At 40.8% G+C, this 22336-nt stretch overlaps 1 protein-coding gene and 1 long non-coding RNA gene across 3 annotated transcripts in view; one reads left to right on the top strand and one right to left on the bottom strand.

Moving 5' to 3' along the window:
• The window catches only part of LOC125466420 (uncharacterized), a 30930-nt gene extending 24470 nt beyond the window's left edge, over positions 1–6460 (bottom strand). Inside the window, exons 1-2 of the long non-coding RNA XR_007250448.2 lie at positions 6252–6460; positions 1363–1496 (exon numbers count right to left, since the gene is read on the bottom strand). This is a non-coding gene — a long non-coding RNA (uncharacterized LOC125466420). The remainder of the gene's footprint in view (positions 1–1362; positions 1497–6251) is intronic.
• A 1950-nt stretch (positions 6461–8410) lies between these two features.
• Positions 8411–22336, top strand: part of LOC125466439 (tumor necrosis factor receptor superfamily member 16-like) — a 168266-nt gene continuing 154340 nt past the window's right edge. For both annotated transcript variants that reach the window (XM_048560929.2, XM_048560928.2), the window contains exon 1: positions 8411–8701. In XM_048560929.2, the coding sequence (XP_048416886.1) occupies positions 8666–8701 (36 nt within the window). In that variant the 5' untranslated portion in view covers positions 8411–8665. The remainder of the gene's footprint in view (positions 8702–22336) is intronic.

Genomic DNA, 22336 nt, shown 5'->3' with positions numbered 1-22336 from the left:
GTTAGCAACTCCTTTATCTGTTAAACTGTCTTGCTCTCTCTTTGGGCTGTATCCTATCGTTTACTCCTTACCCCACCTACCTCCCTATTTTCTGCAAATAAGCTGATGTTTTCCCAGCCACCATCAGTTCTGATGAAGGGTCACCGGACCTGAAACGTTAATTCTGTTTTTCTCTTCAGAGATGCTGCCAGACCAGCAACTTTGTTTTTGTTCCTGATTTACAGTGTCCGCAGTTCTTTCAGATTTTACTCCTGTTCCTGTTTCTTATACTTTTGACTTTATTTTTTGTTAAGCGCAAATGATATTCAAACTGTTAAATTAAGGATTGTGAAGGTGGAAGTAATGTAGAATGTGTGGGTACTTGACTGAAAGATTTTGTTGAATTAATGGTTTCAACCAATTCCTGTCTTTCACTGCACTTTCCTAATTAGGTATACAGTTAAAGCTGAGTGGTTGTGTGTTTTTGCAACTGGGAAACACTCAAGAGCTTCCGATGATTTAATAAACCACAAGGTTAAAACTGTAGTTTTTTTAAAAAATTCAATAAAACAATGAGTGTATGTAATAGATGACAACTTTGTCCCATTCATTTCGTGCAAATATATAAATAAATCTTATGCCACTATTATCATGTTTGCATACTGTGATGTCAATGATGTATGGATATTGTTTGAATTCCAAGAGTAAATTACACTCACTATCTAGGATGTCTTACTTTTACTAATACATATGGATGGATTGGACAAACAGGAAACTGTACAAGTGCTGAGATAATATTAAATGAAGACTCCATTTGAATGTTATTATTTGTGGAATAATATTTGGAAAATGAAGACAAAATATAATTAGGAAATCCATTTGCAAGGAAATCTAGTTAATGTTAAATTTTAGGCAACGGGCTCGGTTACCCACATTTTTTGTCTATCCAGCTTGGGATGGAAATTTAAACTAGACTTTTGCAGGATTAAGTTTGTTTTTATTTCTTTTTTAGGCACTTTAATGAGCTCTGTGTTAAGTGAAATTGGAATGTTTCAATGCAGTCTCCAGCTGACAGCAGTCCACTGACTGGCATTTTCACTCAGCGAGATCATAATCCTAGCTGGTTTGGGGCATGAAATGGATTACTTTTGGTATCATATAAAGGAGGACTCTAGTATAACATAGTACTCCAGTCATCATCTCCTAAGATTTTTAAAAGATGTGCCAAACCTTTTATTATCATTTCACACTTTGAAATAAACATATTTTTAAGACTTTTGTAAGCAAAATTGCTATTATGTTCCTTTGTCTCCAAAAGAATATTTTATCTAAATGGGTGAAGTTTTATTTCTAACAGACTAATAATCTAAATCACAAACATACCAGGGGTAAATATCCAGAATGCAGTGTCAGTGCTGTTGAGTGCAGATTGGTTTGCTTCATTGCTTAGTATGTGATTTGCTCCTTCATCCCATTCTGAAATGGTTGGATGGGAGTACTGAAATGCAGAGAGAATCCTGGAAAATAAAACAAAAAGGCATACTACATTTCACTGCTCCAAGTTATGAGAAGGGAGGCAGTCCAGGGAAGACTCACTTGTGTATTTCTGGGAATGGTAGGAGTTTTTTTCCCGAGAAAAGGGTGGGTAGGTTGAGTTTGTACTTATTAGAGTTTAGAAGAATGATAGGAGATATTATTGAAACATATGCAGTTTTACAGGATTTGATAGGGCACATGTGGAGAGGTTGTTTCCAGTTTGTGGGAGAGTCTCAGACCAGAAGGTGTAGTCTCAGGGCTTGCCCATTTAAAACAGAGATGAGAATATTTTTCTCTCTTAGAGAGCAGTCACTCTGTGGAATTCTTTACTGCAGAGAACCAGCCTTGGTCCTTAAGTATGTTCAAGGGTGAGATAGATCAGGAAAGGAATTAAGGATTAAAGGGATAAGGCAGGGTAGTGGAGTTTAGTATTATGAGATCAGTCAGGATCTACCCATTTATTGGTGAAGCAGACTTGAGGGGATGTATGGTCTATTCCTGCTTCAGCATTTTATGGTTTGATTAATCCCTTTATCGGAGAGCAGAAGGGTTTGAAAGGATATTCAAATTTATAATAATTACAATTCAAACAAAAATTAAACCTCTCTTACATGCATGTTGAAGCATAGTTATCCTAAAATGGGATACAATCTAAGTGTAATTTTAGTCAAAAAAGGATTCTAAAACAAAAAATGAAAATTAAATGTAATAGCCTTCTAAATGGCCAAGCAGAACTTTAATCAATTCCTGCCAAATTGTGCATAGTGAAAGCAATGGTTTGTTTGACTCCCAAAAAATCCCAGAGACACAGAGAAGCAAACTGAAAAAAATCTCAGCTCCATGAAAGATTGAATAACTCTCAGTTCAGCTGCTTTCATACTTACTCTAAATCTGAAGATGATTTATAAAAAAAATCCAGTGAATATTCTAAAAGATACTAGCAGCAATCTTTCAAATGCTGAGCTAACATTAATGGATGGGAAGTGGTGTCATTTAAAATCAGGCAGACTTCAAAGGACCAGATTATTTTTCAAATTATGTCCTAAGTGTTTTGATTTCCGCCATTAGCTGATGAAAAGACAAGTGGAACTCTGAAAGGTTTGAAACTGTAGTGTAAGGTAGTAGAATTTAATTGATCTGCATTCCGCAGAAGGTCACAGCTGATACAGTTAGTCAATCCATTCAGCGTGTTTTACAGTCCTCAGGGGTATTAAGGTAACATAATCTAATTAGATGTAACTTTTTTGGAATAACAACAGCAAATTCTGGAAATATTTGATCAGCCTGGCAGCATGTACACAAAATGGAGTTAAATTTTCAGGTTGGTGACCTTTCATTGGTTTTTAATATGTTTTTGTAAATGAGAATGGCAGCAGCTCAGAGTTGGGCAAAACATGCAATCTGGTTGGGGACTTCTACCTCTAAATTGTCTACAGAGATTAAGTTAACAGAGAAGGATGTTGAAGAGGACACTGTAATTGGGATCAAGTGACAATTTCTGAAGCAAGATACGATTGTGCAAGTATGATGACAAAACTCGTAAGTGAGATTGATTCCTAAACAAGGATGGGCATAATGGTGCTTTTTTTCCCTCTCTCTGCTGTTCAGAATCATTAATTCTTATGAAAACAAAATCAGCCAGCCAGCCTGAGATATGTTTGGTCTTTAAAGGTCAACTGCACAATAGATAAATGGTCTCTTTGTTCAGCTTTCAGAGATGCTTTCTCATTTAATATATACACTACACAACGTGTAATCATTGTAATGTAAATTTGAGGCAAATAAACAGAAATCCCCAGAAAGGATCAGCAAGACCAGACAGCTTCTAGGGATCAGGGAACAATAAATGTTATCCTCCTCTCTCCACAAACTCATTTGCTTAGTTGTTCAGTATTTCTAATTTTCAAATTATCTTTTTCTTAAAAAGAAATAGGTCAGGTTTCTGACCAAATTCGCTGTCCACTTAACTGCAAGATGCTGCTTGGCCTGCTGTGTTCATCCAGCCTCACACTTTGTTATCTGCAATTTCATGGCTGTAACTGGTTGCAGAGAACTACTGCCCTTTAACCGAGGGTACGCGTGTTGTGGGAAAGTAACTTGCCAAATTGACTACTCGACACGTTTAAATTGACATTGGCCATCTTTCTGAAGTGCTGCAGTCCGTACAGTGAAACTGCTCCATGTTGCTGTTGGACGTGAAGGAGCTATTCAAACTTAGGGCTACATAGCAGAATTATATTGGATTTGAAATGTGAGCAGGCTTCTCTCTCCAAAGATACTTCCAGGCCCACTGAGTTTTTCCAGCACTTTCTGTTTTTATTTCAGATCTCCAGCATTTGTATTATTTTGCCATCCAAGTTGGGTTGGAATGTGCACTGGAAGGGAATTTCAAGAAGTTGTTCCTGTCCATGTCCAGAAACTGGGAGAAGAAGAGCAAACAGACAGTAAGAACTGCCAATGCTGGAGACAGAGATAACACAGTGTGAAGTTGGAAGAACACAGCAGGCCAAACAGCATTAGAGGAGCAAGAAAGTTGGCATTTTGGGTCGGGGGCCTTCTTCAGAAAATGGACCCTTCTGAAGAAGGGTCCCGACCCAAAATGTCAACTTTCCTGCTCCTCCAATGCTGCCTGGCCTGCTGTGTTCTTCCAGCACAAAACTGTGTTATCTACAGTAGAAAAACAATAGCCTGGACTGTCAATATCCTGTCCACACTAACCATCTAATAGCCACACTCCAAAAGCCATTGAAAACAGAGAATACTCATCACTCCAAGGTCTGGCAGCATGTGAGGAAGGAGAAACAGAGTTAACATTTCAACTCCCAGCCTTTTATTGGGAGAGTCTATCATTCTGGTCAAGTCTGCCAAACATTTCAGAATATAGATGTTATATCTTCAAAACAGGTTGGATGAAAAGGGTCAACTGTATAAAAATAATTTGAAATGTTTTGCAGAGTTCTGCTGAAGTCTGTAAATAAAAGAAATCTGGTTTACTTCTGTAGTAAACTGAGTGTCTTTTCATTCTGTTTGTCCATTTCTTCACAACAGGTTTAACGGAAGCCTGAAATGGATTTCCGCAGAGATAGTAGGAACTGCAGATGCTGGAGAATCTGACATAAGAAGGTGTAGAGCTGGATGAACACAGCAGGGCAAGCAGCATCAGAGGATCAGGAAAGCTGACATTTCGGGCCTAGACCCTTCTTCAGGAATGGGGGATGGGAAGGGGATTCTGAAATAAATAGGGAGAAATGGGGAGGCGGATAGAAAATGGATAGAGGAGAAGATAGGTGGAGAGGAGACAGACAGCTCAAAGAAGCAGGGATGGAGCCAGTATAGGTGAGTGTAGCTGGGGAGGTAGGGAAGAGATAGGTCAGTTCAGGGAGGATGGACATGTCAAGGGGGCGGGATGAAGTTAGTAGGTAGGAGATGGGGGTGGGGTTTGAGGTGGGAGGAAGGACAGGTTAGGGAGGCGAGTACAAGCTGGGCTGGTTTTGGGATGCAGTAGGGGGAGGGGAGATTTTGAAAATTGTGAAATCCACATTGACACCATTGGGCTGCAGGGTTCCCAAGCGGAATATGAGTTGCTGTTCTTGCAACCTTCGGGTGGCATCGTTGTGGCACTGCAGGAGGCATGTCGTCTGAGGAGTGGGAGGGGGAGTTGAAATGGTTCGCGTCAGGCAGATGCAGTTCTTTATTGCGAACTGAGCTTAGGTGCTCTGCAAAGCGGCCCCCAAGCCTCTGCTTGGTTTCAATGATGTAGATGAGGCCACAATGGGTACAGCGGATACAGTATACCTCATTGGCAGACAAACATCTGCTTGATGTGGAAAGTCTTCCTGGGGCCTGGGATGTGGGTGAGGGAGGAGGTGTAGGGGCAGGTGTAGCAGTTCCTGCAGTTTCAGGGAAAAATGCCAGGTGTGGTGGGGCTGGAGGGGAGAGAGGAGCAGACAAGGGAGTCATGGGGAGAGAGGTCCTTCTGGAAAGTAGATAAGGGTGGGGAGGGTGGAGAGGGAAAAATGTCTTTGGTGATGGGGTCCAATTGCAGATGGCGGAAGTGTTGGAGGATGATGCGTTGGATCCGGAGGTTGGTGACTTGGTATGTGAGGACAAGGGGGATCCTGTTTTGGTTATTATTGTGGGGATTTCCTCGGATGGATTTTTGATCCAATAGGAAGTCAAGGGTTATGGGGTCCAGCCGAAAAAATGGAGTGCAGAACATAACCACTTTAGCCAGGATCTTATTGAATGGCAGAACGGGCTCGAATGGCCTGCCCCTGCTCTTCAGTCCAATGTTCCTATGAAATACTCCTAATGTGATGCCTTTCGGGTTCAGCAGTTTATCGTTATGGACAATGAACATATATGACACATCTCTCCAGCTGGACTTCCTCCCTACTTGGTCTTTAACCTTGGCGTTGTGGCATTTAAACACTGCCCTGTTATAACTCATTATGACCCGAGTCCCATGACCAACAGCGAATCAATACTGTCGAGAGCACCGAGTCCTGAGCGCCACTTCCCGGCCAGTACAACACTGGAAACACCGGTGTTACCCTTTCCACTGAGGGAGAGGGTCTGCGCTTCCCACAATGATAGTGTGGTTACCCGGAAGCCGGAATAAAATAGCTTGTCGAGTGAAATGTCTGTGCTTGGCGCCGGAAACGAGATACCAGTGCTTACTACATGGCACAGGTACAAGTTTGAAAATGACTAGTGCCCTGTTTAATCTCACTCACCTATAGACCGGAGTGAACTGGGGGGCGCTGGACAGGAGAGAAATCGGGGCTGCAGTGCAACAAGGGGATTCTTATAAAGCCCTCACCATCCCGTCCTCTCCTGCTTCAGAATGATCTGAAGAGGACAATTTCGAGCCGCACTCTTTGTGTTTATACGGGTCGAGCCCCAGGCGACATGAACGATGACCCGATCAACCACTGCAATATGGGGAGAGCCGCAACGCGCACGCAATACTGAATCTTCATTCGATCATCAAGACGATCAGGCTGTTAAGAGAGAAGGAGGAGGGAACTCTGTTGTGTAAAACGATGGCTGTTTAAAGGGCCATTCACAAGTTAATATGTACTCCTGTTTTCCGATATTGGAAATGTTGAGATCTACACAAACCGAACTCTCGGTGTAACACCTGTCTCCTTCGCCCCGCTCGCCGGGCAATGTCTCCGACCCCTGGTTGCACATTGCTCTCCTTATCCGGACCCCATACTTCACCCCAGGTGAATGAATCTGCTGGCACTCTTGGCCGGTACTCGTCCCCGGGGGTACTGACCCGCAACACAGCGACTGACAACACTCCAGTCTATATTCAAGCATCTCGTTTTCCCTTTGCGCCCAGCCCACCGTCCCTCCCTTTTCACCATCTCTCAACCCCTCCTCCACTACCTTCATGCCAATCTGAGAGAGCAGACGAGATCCCAGTTTAACACTTTACCGAGAGATGTATGGGTTGTGTACTCAGTGGAATTAACCCCACGGAGCAGCGAGAATCCCACCGTAGAGTGGCCCCAGTGGAAGTCAGTTGTACCGGTCTAACTGGACGGAGTGATCCGCTTCCACGTGGACCCTGCTCTCATCCAATGAGTTATGAATTAATTGCTTCGATTAACATATTTGTTAACATTTGTATGAACTGCATTATATTCTTAGCTCTCCTGTGAACATGGGGCAAATTCATCATTCTTACAGAGCAGAAAGCCATTATTTAAAGTAGCAGCTCCTGAATAAGTAAGAGTCACTGGACCCTGCTCTCTCTGCACAGGCCCTGCTGATTTGCTGTTTTTGGTTTTGACCTTCAGCACCCACAGTTTTTCCCCCCCTTTGACCTCCGTTCGAAATTAACAATGTACTTGATACCATTCTCCTCTGGCTGTTTTCCTGTGGGCAAATTTTACACACGCTCTGGAGCAGGTGGGACTTGAAGCTGGGCCTTCGGACCCAGATGTGAAGGTGCCGATGTCGGACTGGGGATGACAAATTCAGAAGCCATACACCAGATTATAGACTAAAAGCCATCAGTTCTGAGGAAGGGTCACCGGACCCCAAACGTTAACTCTGTTTTCTCCTCCACAGATGCTGCAGGACCTGCTGAGCTTTTCCAGCAACATTGTTTTTGGTCCTGATTCACAGCATCCGCAGTTCTTTTGTTTTTTTTATATCTTGTCCAACAGGTTTATTCGAAATCACAAGTTTTCGGAGCGATGTTCAGAAAGCTTGTGGTTTCAGATAAACCCTGTTGGACTATAACTTGGTGTCGTGCGACTTCAGATTCTGATCCAGAAGTGGGGGGCACTGCCATAACTCAAGCCTTTACCTTTCTCCCTGAGACCCTGTTAGCCGATGAGTCCAATCCCCTCTTGAATGCATTGATTGAGACTGCCTCCCGCGCAATCTCAGGCAGTGCATCTCTGACATTAAACATTGCCTGTGACCATTTTCTGTCGTCTTACTTATATCGCCAAATTATTTTCAATCTCCGCCCTCTGATCCCGTCAGGAGCTCTGAACCTCTCTCCACTCCGTGTAGAGCCCAGGATGATACTGAACACCTCGTTCAGCTTAAACATTACCCCGAGGTAGCATGGACAACCGAAAGATGCCCAATCTCAATGTGAAATGTTCTGCGGAGAGAAAGCTTCGGTCAAAAAAAAACTGACAGCCCCCCCATCTCGGCACTGCTTCATTTGAAAATAAATAAATAATGTCTTTCTCTACAGAACACACACGTCTGTCCATTTGCAGACTGCCGGTGCTCGAGTAACCTGTATTTATCAGAGCCGTTCATTCCGGAGGTAGTTGCTGACGATCTAGTTTCCAATCTGCCAGCTCGCTGTGGGCGGGGTGGAGAGGGGGGGAGGCGTTGGGGGTTGGGGATGGATGTGGTTTCTAGGCAGCCAACCAGGGGCAAGCTGCAAGAGATTATTTCAATGTAAAAGCGGCTAGTCCCAACCCAGAGGCGCAGCCTTGGGACCTGAAGTCAGTTACTGTTTATTCCCTCACAATCTCCCCTCCCCTTCAACCTACTGACCGAGCTCTCAGCAATGGGACTGTCATAACCGGATCGCCAGCGACCCTCGTACTTTGCCAAGCGGCAGCTGGTCAGTGAGAAAATAGCGAGACCAGCTTGGAATTTAGCAAAGATGGGAGCTGCACGGCTCTTTCTGCTTTTAGCGGTGGTAAGTGAGATTTTTTTTCAGAGCTTATCCTGACTGTGTTGTAGGTGCTGTCCCTCCCTACAGCAGCTCAAGGTAAAATTGCATGAAAGGCAGGCGGTCTGGGGGTTGCTAACTGCACTAGAGCGTAAATGTTGGAAGCTGACATTATATGGAGAGTGTGTTTCTCCTACCTGTGAATACAGCCACTTAAACTGCTAAGACAGCAGACTTTTCACATCGTACTCAATTCCATGGTTATTACATTTTCAGGGGGAACATTTGAAAATGGACCAGTTAACTGGGGACAGCCGTGTTCTTTTGAACCTCACTCCTACCCCCCAGGGCCGGTGCAGGCTGGCGCAGTGTATGGGAGAGTCTCGCTCGCTCGTTCTCTTGAATGAAAACAAAACCCAGGGCGATCCCGGCAGCCGGGGATCTGACAGTGAAATCCAGCCGCTCACTGAAGATGAGAAAGCAAGTCCTCCCCTCGCTCTTAAACAGTGCAGCCCACTCTCAGCTTCCTACTTCAGACTGAACCGAGAGATCTGAATAATCCCAACTCCCGCTGTTATCGGCTTGCTTTTTGTTTTGTTTGGAGGGGTGTGTGAATTTAAAATGTGGGCTCAAATGGGAAAAAATAAAAAAGCAGTTCTCGTCCTATACCCAATATCAACAGACAGTAAGAATCGTCTCTCTCCCCAGATTCTGAAATCCCTCTGTCGGAAATATTTGGAAAAGTTTAAGCAAGTTATGAGCTGTCCCTTCGAACCTCCAATTCAGCTCAGTGCTCCATTTGGGGAAAGGGGGTATTTACAAAGAACAAGTCCTGCTGAAATTGCCTCTCTGTTGCCCTGTCCCACCACCCGCGGGCTGACTCATACCGGCCAGAGGATAATGCTTATATTTGTGTAAAGAGACAGCAGGAGGTGCTGGAAATCTGAAACGAAAGCAGAAAATGCTGGAGAAATTTAGCAGGTCTGGTAGCAGTGGAGTGGTGGGGGGGGGGGGCGTGTTGGGGGAGGAAGAAAGAGAAACGGAGTCCAGTGAACCCTAAACTTTGACTGTACATTTATACTCAACCATACTGCTGACTTTCAGCAGTGAAGAACTGACTGATGGGGCCTCTCGCTCAGGAACTGGGATTCTGCTATTCACATTATCCAGCCGAATTTCCAAGAGCTAACAAGGTGTAGAGCTGGATGAACACAGCAGGCCAAGCAGCATCAGAGGAGCAGGAAGGCTGGCTTTTCGGGCCTAGACCCCTATTATTAAAATCACTGGCTCATCATTGTGACCGCGCTGCTCCATGTATTAGAGATAATGGGAACTGCAGATGCTGGAGATTCCAAGATAATAAAATGTGAGGCTGGATGAACACAGCAGGCCAAGCAGCATCTCAGGAGCACAAAAGCTGACGTTTCGGGCCTAGACCCTTCATCAGAGACGGGGATGGGGAGAGGGAACTGGAATAAATAGGGAGAGAGGGGGAGGCGGACCGAAGATGGAGAGTAAAGAAGATAGGTGGAGAGAGTGTAGGTGGGGAGGTAGGGAGGGGATAGGTCAGTCCAGGGAAGACGGACAGGTCAAGGAGGTGGGATGAGGTTAGTAGGTAGCGGGGGGTGCGGCTTGGGGTGGGAGGAAGGGATGGGAGAGAGGAAGAACCGGTTAGGGAGGCAGAGACAGGTTGGACTGGTTTTGGGATGCAGTGGGTGCGGGGGAAGAGCTGGGCTGGTTGTGTGGTGCAGTGGGGGGAGGGGACGAACTGGGCTGGTTGAGGGATGCAGTTGGGGAAGGGGAGATTTTGAAACTGGTGAAGTCCACATTGATACCATATGGCTGCAGGGTTCCCAGGCGGAATATGAGTTGCTGTTCCTGCAACCTTCGGGTGGCATCATTGTGGCAGTGCAGGAGGCCCATGATGGACATGTCATCAAGAGAATGGGAGGGGGAGTGGAAATGGTTTGCGACTGGGAGGTGCATTGTATGTATTGGCCTGAATAAAAATGCAAGCATTCAACTGGTGCAGGGGAAGAGTGCAGTGGGAGCCCTGGGAAAGCAGGTTTGATCTCAAGCTCTTGTAGGAAGCTGTATCTGAATTGTGGTCGCGCCTCGGCGGACTGTCCAGTTCGAAAAGCAAGGCAGGATGGTCACAGGGACTTTCACACTATCAAGGAGTCAGAAACTGAGTCGGCGCGCTGTCTTTTCTGAAGTGGAAACTGAAACAGGCGTGCTAAAACAAAACAACCCGGCGCATCATTTAATATTCCAGTCCCTTAGCTTATTTCACAGTCCGGAAGAAATGTGATATCTTCGGACGAAGGGAAGTGCAGCTGACTGGTTAATTCAACTCTCAGCGACACCGTGAGATCGAAAGTAAACGAAGGGGAAAGAGCTGAGACCAAACAGTAAAACCTGATGCCAGCCGAAACCTGAAGTCACAATGCAGGATAGAAAGAAGGCAGGGTTTGCTCCGAGATTTCTCTTTACAGTAGTAAGATCTATCTAGTTTGTCATGTTTCGGCTTCCTTGATCTCATAATTCGGAATCAGGTCCCGAACATTTCTGGGAAGGGTCAACTGCGTTGGTCTGTTCTTTTAAGTCGTGCACACTCCGATCCCCGCGATTACTGATCTGACCGGCAAGGGGCGCAATTTCAAATGACCTCGTTTTAAGATTCTTTTGCGAGTTGGTAGGAATCACTGGAAACATTGAAATAAAACGGTTTCTGAAACAACACATTCCTTGCCCTTTTGAAGAACATCTCCGAAAAATCATAAGCTGCATCTACATTCGTTTTATAAGCTTAACTGAAACTAAATCGGAATTTGCTGGAAAAGCTCCGCATCTGAGGAGAGAAATCAGAATTAACTTTTTGGTCCCTTCTTCCGAAGTGCTCTTAGCTGCCTGGTCATTGTTATGGTAGGGTCTTGATTGAGTTAATATTGAGGAGTGCCATAAATACCACCCATTATGGAGATGTCATTTGGACTTGTAGGTAGAACAGGTTGGGTGGGGAAAGGTTTAAGAAATCTGAAGGACAAAGCGACTTTGGAGTCCTAGTTCAGAATCCTCATAAGGTTAACATACAGTTCTGTTATCAGTTAGAAAGGCAAATGCAGTGTTAACATTCATTTCAAGAGGGCCAGAATACAAGAGCAGAAACGTACCTCTGAGGCTGTGGTCAGGATAAGTTTGGAATATTGTGAGCAGTTTTGGATCCTATATCTAGAGAAGGATGTGCTGTCATTGGAAGGGATCTAGAGGAAGTTTACAAGAATGATCCTGGTGATGAAGGGCTTGTCATATGAGAAGCGATTGAGGGCTCTCGGTTTGTATTTGATGGTGTTTAGAAGGATGAGCGGGAGCTAATTGAAACTTACAGAATACTGAGAGGCTGGATATGGACAAGATGTTTCCACGAGTAGGAAAGACTAGAACCCGAGGGCTCAGCCTCAGAGTGAAGGGATGGCTTGTTAGAACTGAAATGAGGAGGAATTTCTTCAGCCAGAGCGTTGTGAATTGATGGAAATCTTAGCTGCTGAAGGCTGTGGAGGCCAAATCATTGAGCATTGTTAAGGCAGAGACAGATAGATTCTTGATTAGTAAGGGGATAAAGGATTATGGGGAGAAGGCAGGAGAATAGGATTGAGAAACATATCAGCCATGATTGAATGGTGAAACAGACTGGAAAGTACGAGTGGCTGAATTCTGCTCCTATTTCTTATGGTCTTATTTGTAAGAAAAATAAAATCAAACATCTGGATCTCCTCAAAGCATCTGTAGCAATGCCCATCATATTAATATAACCTGGAACCAGTTGCTAACATGCAATAAACGATATCTTGTTAACTACAAGAGACTCTTCTAGTTGGACCAGAAAATGGTGTTCTTCTTCCATACTAGACTAAGCAGGCTTACCATTTCCTACAGTTAAAGTGGATGGTTATAGCAACTTCCATCACAAGCAGCAAGTCACCCAGTGTATTAAGCTGGCATGTCCATACAACATCGTTGGCACCAATGCAGACTTGATTTGACTGTTCATACAACACATGCAGATCTTCAGGCTCTGCTCGAAGCCACCTGCTAATACAGCCCAGTCAGCAGAAGGTGCAAGAACCCTACAGAAGAAATCACCAAGCCAGTCCTCAGTAGGGAAAAAATAGCTGTGAATTATAATAACTTTTCAGACCTTGGAAGAGATGAGCTGCAACAAGAAAACTACCAGCTCCACAGAGAAAGATAATTTGTAACTGGAAAGCAGATGCAGTTTGTATTATGAGGTGGTGGCCTATAGGTACAATCTTAAGTCTGAGTTTAGTGAAGAGCAAATGCATATTACAGGCTGTGTGATGAAAACTTAATATCCTTGACAGACCAGGGGAAACTTTAAAAGAGTGCAATGAAATCGAACAGAAAATTGGATATCTTGGAGAAAACAATTTCTGAGGTACAGAACGGCTTCAAAAATAAGTACTAAATTAGAAGATGGACAAGTAATTACACTTCTAGACAAAACTAGGAGAAGAGGCAGTGAAATTCTTTGACAATTACTTCAACCTCAAAACTAAAGAAATTCTTGAAAGAACAAGATTCAATTGAAGAGTACAGCATCCAGGAAAATTGGTAGATGCTTTCATTGTTGATATCTTGAGGTTCATGGAGAAAGGTGGTTATCATGGTTCCAAATCAGAATTCATTAGACAGAATTGTAGGAATTGCTAATAAGTTCTTATTGGATTTATTATTCCCAAAGAAATCTTGACTCTAGAGAAAGTCATTTAGACTGTGAGTGAAACAAAGTCTGGAAGCAATGCAGATCAATCTTAACAGCAAATTATTCACTTGGCACAGGAAGCCAATGGAGTTCATTTGATTCTTCAGATATGAAACCACAAATGATGCACATAAGAAAGCAGTACAGCAGTTACGAGGCTGGTGCCAGAGACTAAAATCCTTTTCTCGTTCTGTGGAGCAAAGAAATCTCACTGGAATAGACAATTTAATAGCCAGCAAAGTGGATGCTTTGTCTATCACACTTTCAGAAAACATGCAGAAGCAGGATACATTTTCAGAAAAGCAAGAAATCAAACAGCCACCAACACTGTGAGGTGTGAAAATCTACAACAGAAGAAAAGTGAAAGTGTTTCAAGGGGAAATGGGACTGTACATTTTGCAAGCAGATAGTTATGTAATGGCCATCTTATGAATTTCAAACACTGTATGAGTGTTACTATTAGCATGAGATAGTCATGGTTAAGAAGACTGTCTACAGCTGACAACAGTGCAGCTACATAGTCTAGGAGGCATAGCGCTTCGATTAAATGTGTTCTACAAACAACTCTCCAATATAGGGAATGTCAAATAGTAGAAAACCTAAACGTAATTTAAAATGAGGAATTCTACTCTTAAGTAGGACAGGATTTCTTCAATTGTAAGAGTTTAACTATGTAAAATCCATGCAATATGTAGAAATTAAACTATACAGAAACCTCCAGATCACCTAAATTTATAAATTCAAGGGAGGTACAGTAGTGGTAAGTGCAATTAAACATGCAAATATAGATATAATCACTGGTTCTTCTCCAAGCCTTTGTTACCATGAGCAAAGACAATGAAATTAAATTAGAACACTTGTTCTACTTACCAATCTAGTACACCTGTATAATGTGAGACCTGAGCGAATTGGATACCCTTTGTCACATAAGTGCCTTGATCAGACAATGGCTGTTTGGTTTGTAATTTAAAACTAATGAGAATGCAATGGGGATACAGCAAATATCTGGAAGGTAGAAGAATAATTTTTTAGGCTAGTTTGCTCTTGGCAGTGTATAAACAATTGAAGCCGGTGTTGTGTCTCTCCAAATTTAATTTGTCAGCGCTGTGTTAATTCAGTGTTAATGTGCTTGTCGTGGCTGGATGGCATGCAGAGAAATCTCAAAGAAAAATTTATTTTACATTTGTTTGAATTGTGTTTTTTTTAAATCCACCAATGTTGTTCATTTTTAAAATGGCTGAGGCTGATTGAATTACCACAGTTACAAAAGTTTCCGAACCCCCTATATTGCATTGGTATTCTAACTAAAGCTGACTCAAGTGTCATGGAGATGAGCTGTCTGCTGAACAAAAGAAAATGTAAAGACTCATTATGTGACTTTGGCACTAATATTTTTACAGGTACCTGTTCACCTCACAATGCCATTTTGAAGGAAAGTAAAATACCTTGCTCCTTTGAATGGCTTAGCAGAAACCACCCTGTCCTATGACTGGGAACTGTGTTTGCTCAATTGCTTAAGTGCACAGTTTTGACTTATGACTTCAATTGCTGTCTTAATGTCACAAGAAAAGCAACTCTAGTCCCTAACGGCCAGAAGTTTTGGTCCCCATTTCTCTTTCTCTCTAGGCCAGCATTTCTTGCCCATCCCTAGAGTCAACCACATTACTATGAGTCTGGAGTCATAAGTAGGCCAGACCTGATAAAGATGATGGCTTCCTTCTCTAAATTACCTTAGTGAACCAGATGGGTTTTTCCTGACAATCAACAATGGATTCATGGCCATCATTAGTCTCTTAATTCCATATATTTATTGAATTCAAATTCCACCATCAGCTGTGGCAGGATTCAAACCCACGTGCCCAGAACATCATCTATGTCTCTGGGAAAAAACAGTCCACTGATAATACGACTAAGCCCATGCCTTCCCATGAATATTGTTGTATCCCCATATTGTGGTACCCTTGACTGCCATCCACCTGTATCTTAGCTCTCAGCGTAAAAAGAAATTGCTCCACTATCACCCAGCTGAAAGACTCCCAATTGAATACTGAGCTACAGAACATCAAGTCAGTATCTTTGATTTTTAAAAAAAGGAATTTATAACTTGAAAATTCCTTTCCTTCCTTTCTGTCCTTGTGTAAAATACCAAAAAAAAATCCAGTGGATTGCACTGGTAAGAATATGTGCCAAGCTAGAACATGCCAAGTTGGGCTAGGAAAGAGATATGCGAGAATGTGTATGGGGAATGAGGAGAGACAGTGAAAAATATAGTGTGCCTGACTATTAGTTCACAAATGACAGCACCATTCTGGAAACATTGAAGGTATTTCTTTTAACAAGATAAATCTGTTAAAATCCATTTAAAATTTGTAAATATTCAAAGCAATTACCAAAATAGAAATATCATTTGATTTGGTGTTTACACTGCTCTGACTACCTCAGCAATCTCGCCACTTTTGGCTTAGTAAAATCAAATTGCACACACAAACTGAATAAATTCTACAAATCTTTACTGAAGCTACACTTAAAGGTGAATCAGATCTAATTTCTAACAACTATACTTTCAAACAAATGTCATGATGTAACAGTTTATTTAACAAGTGCTATGCTAACAAGATTGATTCTACCCAGAAATATACAAGGGAAGTATTTGTCAACTCATTGAGAGGTAGGGTTGAGAAACAGCTAAAACTATAACTTGAAAGAAGACATTGAAATATATTTTATACAAATAATTCCTATTTGATCCCAGTAAAAATTGAAATTGTTGTTGATTATTCTTTCTTTGGAAATAGATCTTGGTTAAATAAGAGTTATTGTATTTTGTGGCATCTCTCAACATGTTTTCTACTACAATTTTGTTTATTACCTTTAGCTATCATGGATCTACGCTTAAAACAGAAACGCATGTGAAGAAGCAGGAGATTGGGGCTAATTGGTAGCATTTCCAGAAATCTGACAGAGGTGTGATGACCTCCATCTGTCTTGTCCAGGAAATGACCCTTTAATCATTTTGTTTATTTAATTTTCTTTCCTCAGAAGTTGCCTTTTCATTGACTTGCTTTGGATTAATTCTACCCTTGGTCCAATAAAATGTATTCATAAACAATGTTTCAGCATCAACACATTTATCAAATAATCTAGACCCAAGACACATTGTTCAGTGATGATTTTTAAGCTTGCACACTGTTCATTGCCTGTAGTCTGAAAACAGATGACAGTAGCTGACATTGATTACCCAGTATTTATTCAGGCAAGATTTTCAGAAATGGAAAGCAGAAATGTGATGTTTCTCCATGTGTTGTGAAGATGTGCTTCCACATTATTTTTCTTTAAAAACAGGATTACCTAACTCTGTCCTTCCTACCTGAGCTCCCACCATTCCCTGCCCCACTTTGGACTTGACTTTCTATCAAGCAGGGTATGCTGCAATAGATTTTACAGCAGGGACTTTTGTGTAGATGGTTTGGATGTGAACAGAGTGACTTGTTAGGTTGGGGGGGTGATTGGGGCTGAAGTTGGAGATAGGTCAGAAGCTGAGGTAGGGGAGTCAGTGATTGGGAGAGGACTTCATGTTGGGGGTGGGGTTTTATCATATGAAGGGAAAGAACATAACTTGAGGATAAAGCACTGTGGATGAAATATCTCTGTTTTATGCTGGCCAACAAATAGCAGTATTTAAAAAAACACTTCTCCGTTCATTACAGCAGTTCTCACCTTTAAGGCGACAGTTTTCCCAAAACACGGGAAACCCAGTTGTCAAAAGTTACAATTAAAATGGAGATAATATCTAAGGCGCATGATCTCATTAAAATATTTAAATGAACGAATTGAAGCAGATAACTTGCTTGTCCCTAGAATTAGAAGTTTTAAGATTATTTTGCTCTGGGATTACCATATAAGACACTTCTACAACCCACTTATCCCATACTCAAAGTTTTATTTTTGGAATTAAAATTAAAACTGACAGGGAATAACAATTTTTTTAATAATCACTCTCCCATTTTCAACTTTCTAAATATTTTCATATCTGAAATGACTGGAGTGTACTGTTGATCGAATCCCACAACTCCATGAGTCACAGTGTAAATCAACAATAATATACACAAGTTTCAATATGGTCAATTGTATGTTTTCTCTGCAATAAACTTTCAATAAAAGGATTAATCAATCAAGTTTCTTTAGTAGATACAAAATTATTGATTTTATAATAAAGAAAACATTCAATACGATGCGGAATTGGTTAGCACACATAATCTGTAACTTAAAATATAAATATTAACCTCTCTTATATAACCCAATGCACACATACACAAACAGACTTATTCTTCAGATACTGGATTCAAAATGGATTTCTTTCTGCAGAGATTTACTTAAAAATCCCCTTTCTGGCTAATGGTGCTTATTGTTAAAGGCAAAAAAAGGCGTAGAATGTTCATAAATTAATTGATCTGGTATTCTTGCATGTGTGGTTAAACCATTAATCATTTACAGTTGTCTCTGGAGTCTTGGCAGACACAGCTTGCTCTTATAAGACAATAGTCATTTATTCTTCCAGCAACAGTATTTAAAAGGCAGAAGACATAAACTAAGCATTTTTACAGCAGCAGATTTTCTTAGCTGAAAATTCAAACACAGACTCCAAGCCTGCAAACACTGTTAGAAAAGAGCAACCTTAAACCTCGTGATAAAATGGTGAACTGCTTTTCTTGAAGAGAGTTTCAGCATTCAAGACCAGTAGTTATTTGTAACAACGTATTTTCCCAGAAATGCTTTGCTTTTTAAAAAGAAGTTTGAATATGCTTTTTTGTTGACCTTTAAAAGACACAAACCAGGCATCTCTTTATCCCCTTTTCTTCATATTTGTCCTGAATTTGGCGCAAATTAATATGTTTGACATAGATACCTAGGGCATTAATCATTTTGCATATTTTGTATGAGTTATCAGGGTGGTCTTGCCAGTATTGATATGGAAGTGGGGTTACAGGAAGTTTATAGCATTTGGACTGAAAAAGACACGAATGTTATATGATCATATATTGTCAAGGAGACTTAAAAATACTGACTGTATAGAAATGCTATTGGACAGTCTCTTCTTGCTTGATAACAAAGTGGAGCCAAAGGATTTATGCTTGGGTGCCTTTCAAATTATTTATGCAATGTTTTTGTGTTCTTGCAAACAAGTGAAAAACATAGCCAGGAAATACATTATCAGGGAAAAATCTCTTCACTTACAGTTTAATTCAGAAAAATCTTGCAATCATTGCCACAAAAAGACTTGGTCTTAGAAGATTCTTAGATATTAAATTGCTACCTCATATCTTTAGAAAGAAGTTTTGTCTGTTTTGTTCACTTAGAAACTTTACTATAAATTTTATTTCTTTGTCTGTAAATGAAGAATGTGACAAACAGAGGAGATGACCACATAAGGTGCAGAGTATTGGTTAAAAATTGAAGATTGGCTTGGATTCATGAGGGATTGGAGTATAAAATGCACAACATTGTAGTACTATATTTAGATATGTTGTAGTTGATGAACTTGAAGATGTTATGGCACAGAACTATAGCTGAATATGATTCAGGTGTTTTAATCTGCATTGTTAAAAGCTTTCACCTTTCTGCCTTGATTGCAAACAATGCTGTTTTCCAACGATTGATCAAAGCAACTTGAGAAGTACTCAGATGTTGACTATGATACAATGCCAGGTAAGCTCTGCATTATGATACAGTGAATATTCCATAATTTGAATGAAATTTTTACAGATTGTGGTGAGTAGCTCTTTGCCTCTTCATGATTCTCAAAAGTAGTCACTGCAAATAGGACTCCTAAATGTTTACACCAAACCTGGTTGCATTTTGAATCAAATGACTGCAGCCAACATGTCAGTAGAGCACTTTCTACTGTCCCAACACAACGCTTTCAGTTTGCTACATCCATCTCTCTGCCCTACAGTGCAGCCTGCATGGCAAAGGTGAAGCAAGTGGCTTTTATTCAACCTCACTACCCAGACCCCGTTACACTCTTCTTCACTTCTGTTTTGTTTTATATTTCCCCTTGGAACATTAATTTTCTCTTTCGTCACATCCAGCCATTCTTGCTTTCTGTTTGGGTTCAAAATCAAAATGTTGGTCACAGAGATTTTCCCCTTATCACGAGCTGTTGTCAGTCAAGAGAGGAACTTGAATTCATAACATTGTAAATCAACCACTTTCATTTAAAAGTGAGCAGCAGTGTTTTCATTGGTTAGTGACATGGAATGACATGCTGAGGCTCAGTGGCTGCTTATGAAGGTATATTCTAACAGTGGGTGTATTACATCAAGAGGTGTGATAAGGACAAAACAGTGTGGATGTCAGTTGGTTAGCCTGATAGTTACCACTAATTATCATTGGCAATTTCCTTTAATCACTTTTAATCAAGTAAAATTCAAATTTTTGCTGATATTAGACCTGCAGGTATGTCATTTAATAGATTATTTAATGGCTAATTTTTCAATGAATGATGTGTCATCTTGGTTTAATCTTGTCAGTTTTTGCCAAAAATGGAGAATTCCTATTTGAATTAAAATAGGCTTTCATGGGCAAGGTTTTGTGCACAATAACCTTCTTATTTGGATCCTGAGATTTTAACCAGTGGAATAACACTTCATGGAATATATGAAAAAGCTATTAGGTTTTAAAAGTGATCGCTGTGTGTACTGCATTCTGATGAAGACTGCCTTAGAGAAGCAAGAAGAAAGGATTTTTTGTGGTTCCAGTAAACCTTTCACAAAATATTGAAATGGAGCTACAGCTGGTGAATCCATTGGTAGAAAGAAAAAAGAAAAAAAAACAAGACAAAACAGATGAATAATACATTTTTGCAGTTTTGTATGTTCCATTTGAATTAGGCAATTGCTTTTGTCACCCCACTTAAAATTTCTTAAAAATACTCAATTTTACCGAATGCTTGAGCTGATCTGAGGCAGAAATGTGGAAAGCGTACACCAGCCCCACATGGCAATTTATCTCCCTTTTGGATTTCTGAACCTCAATGTCCACCATGGGAGGAACGGGATGCTCTGAGTCTGAGTATTCAATGAGTTTGTTTTGAGGTATAATTACAAATGTAAGTTTAGTTATGCAGTCCCCATATCTGGTCCAGAAGCTCTGATTTCAAGTCCCAAGATTTATTGGGCATGAAAGGAGTACTGATGATGTTATTGAAAGAGCTGATAATCAGCTGTGGAACCTTTCTACCATTTCTCCACTGTTCCGAAAGTGTCTGTGAAGACATGTTTGAGAAAATCTCTGTCTGAATTGATTCTAACAAACATTAAAAACTTGGGAACATGTTTATATCCAGTAACACAGTTACTAGAACAAGTTAGTTTACTAAACAGCAATGACCAACAAATCCTGCTATGCTTGAGCAAAGTGACTGTTAGGTTTTATTTTCTGTACTTATTGTCATGTATTCACGTCATGCTTGAACTAGCAAAACACTTTACAATATTATGTACATTTCTGAATAAACAACAAGTCCTCACTTTATTAGACAGTCAAAACCAACAGTTGCATCGATGCTATACATTTGACCAAAATGAATGTACATGATTTTTGGATTTACAGTTTTACACATTCACCACAGGTTAACAGGAACAAATGGAGACATTGTCATTTGGATTAAAATTACTGCACAAAATGAATTCAACATTCATGGCTGTGGTTAAAAACTTCAAAAAATATTTAGAAATAATTGACACTTAATTTGAAATAGTTAAAGGTTATGTACACTCTTGCAACTTCAAATTGCCTTAAACCATGAAGCTGATTGCAATCCAAAGACTGGTTGTGAAATCAATGCTATGTATATGTTTTTAAAACTCGACAAATTGAAATGCCAGCAGCTGTCGCTGGGTGAGACTCCCACTACTGGGATTTTTGACACCAGGCAAAGGCCGTTGGTTGCCTCATCCTGATGACTTGTGATTTGGTGGGTCTTTGAGAAAAGAGGCAGAATGGACCTGTCAATGGCTATCTAGCCAGTCAGAGAGATCCCTGACACACCAAGACTCTGCCCTCTGCCTTTTGGTCGTAGACTCCACAACCAGCAGCAATAATTTCTCTGTATCCTATATACTTTCCTTGATATCTTGAAAACATTAATCATATAATTCTGTTAACCCCTTATGTTCAAAGGAATACAATTTTTGTTTGCCTGATCTCTCCTTTAAAATTAATCCTTGGAATTCCAGTAAACACTTGTATGTAGTTCTAAGTCTCTCAATTACAGTGAACAGTCTACTTCCATCGACTCTGCAGGATCCTTCCATAACCTTAAACATTTCCAACATATCATCTGTTGTTCCAATCATCCTATTGAAGAAAAGACTTAGACAAACATATATTTCTTTCAGATGGCATTCACAATCCTTCACTATTTTTTCCAATGTGCACTCATGTCTCCAAAGCAATCTGTAACTAATTAATCATTTTTGAAATACAATTACCTCTCGTTGTGTGGGTAGATATGGCAGCACGTTGCATGATTCCTTAAAAAGAAAATTAGACTAATTAATTTGAAAGACAAACTCCCAGTTCTGCTTTCTGAAGGACCCAGGTTCTGTCAGCTGTGCTGTATTGTCTTTGGATTTGATAGCTGTGGAATCGTAATCCCACTGCAGAAACATTTGTGACTGATGTAGACTTGACAATTGAGCACATACTGAAGGAATGCTACATTGAGGGAGATGTTATCTTTCAGATACAATATTCAGCCAAAGCCCCGACTGGTGGATGTAAGATTCTGTTGCATCTTGATCAATATTTCCTTCCTAATTTACATCACATAACTAGATCATCTGGTTAAGATAATGATGTTATTGCTTTCTGCAGGA

This window comes from Stegostoma tigrinum, chromosome 31 (genome assembly GCF_030684315.1).
Source record: "Stegostoma tigrinum isolate sSteTig4 chromosome 31, sSteTig4.hap1, whole genome shotgun sequence".
Classification (NCBI taxonomy): Eukaryota; Metazoa; Chordata; class Chondrichthyes; order Orectolobiformes; family Stegostomatidae; genus Stegostoma; species Stegostoma tigrinum.
The sequence above is the reverse complement of the archived record's forward strand: the minus strand, read 5'-3'. Positions and strand labels throughout refer to the sequence as shown.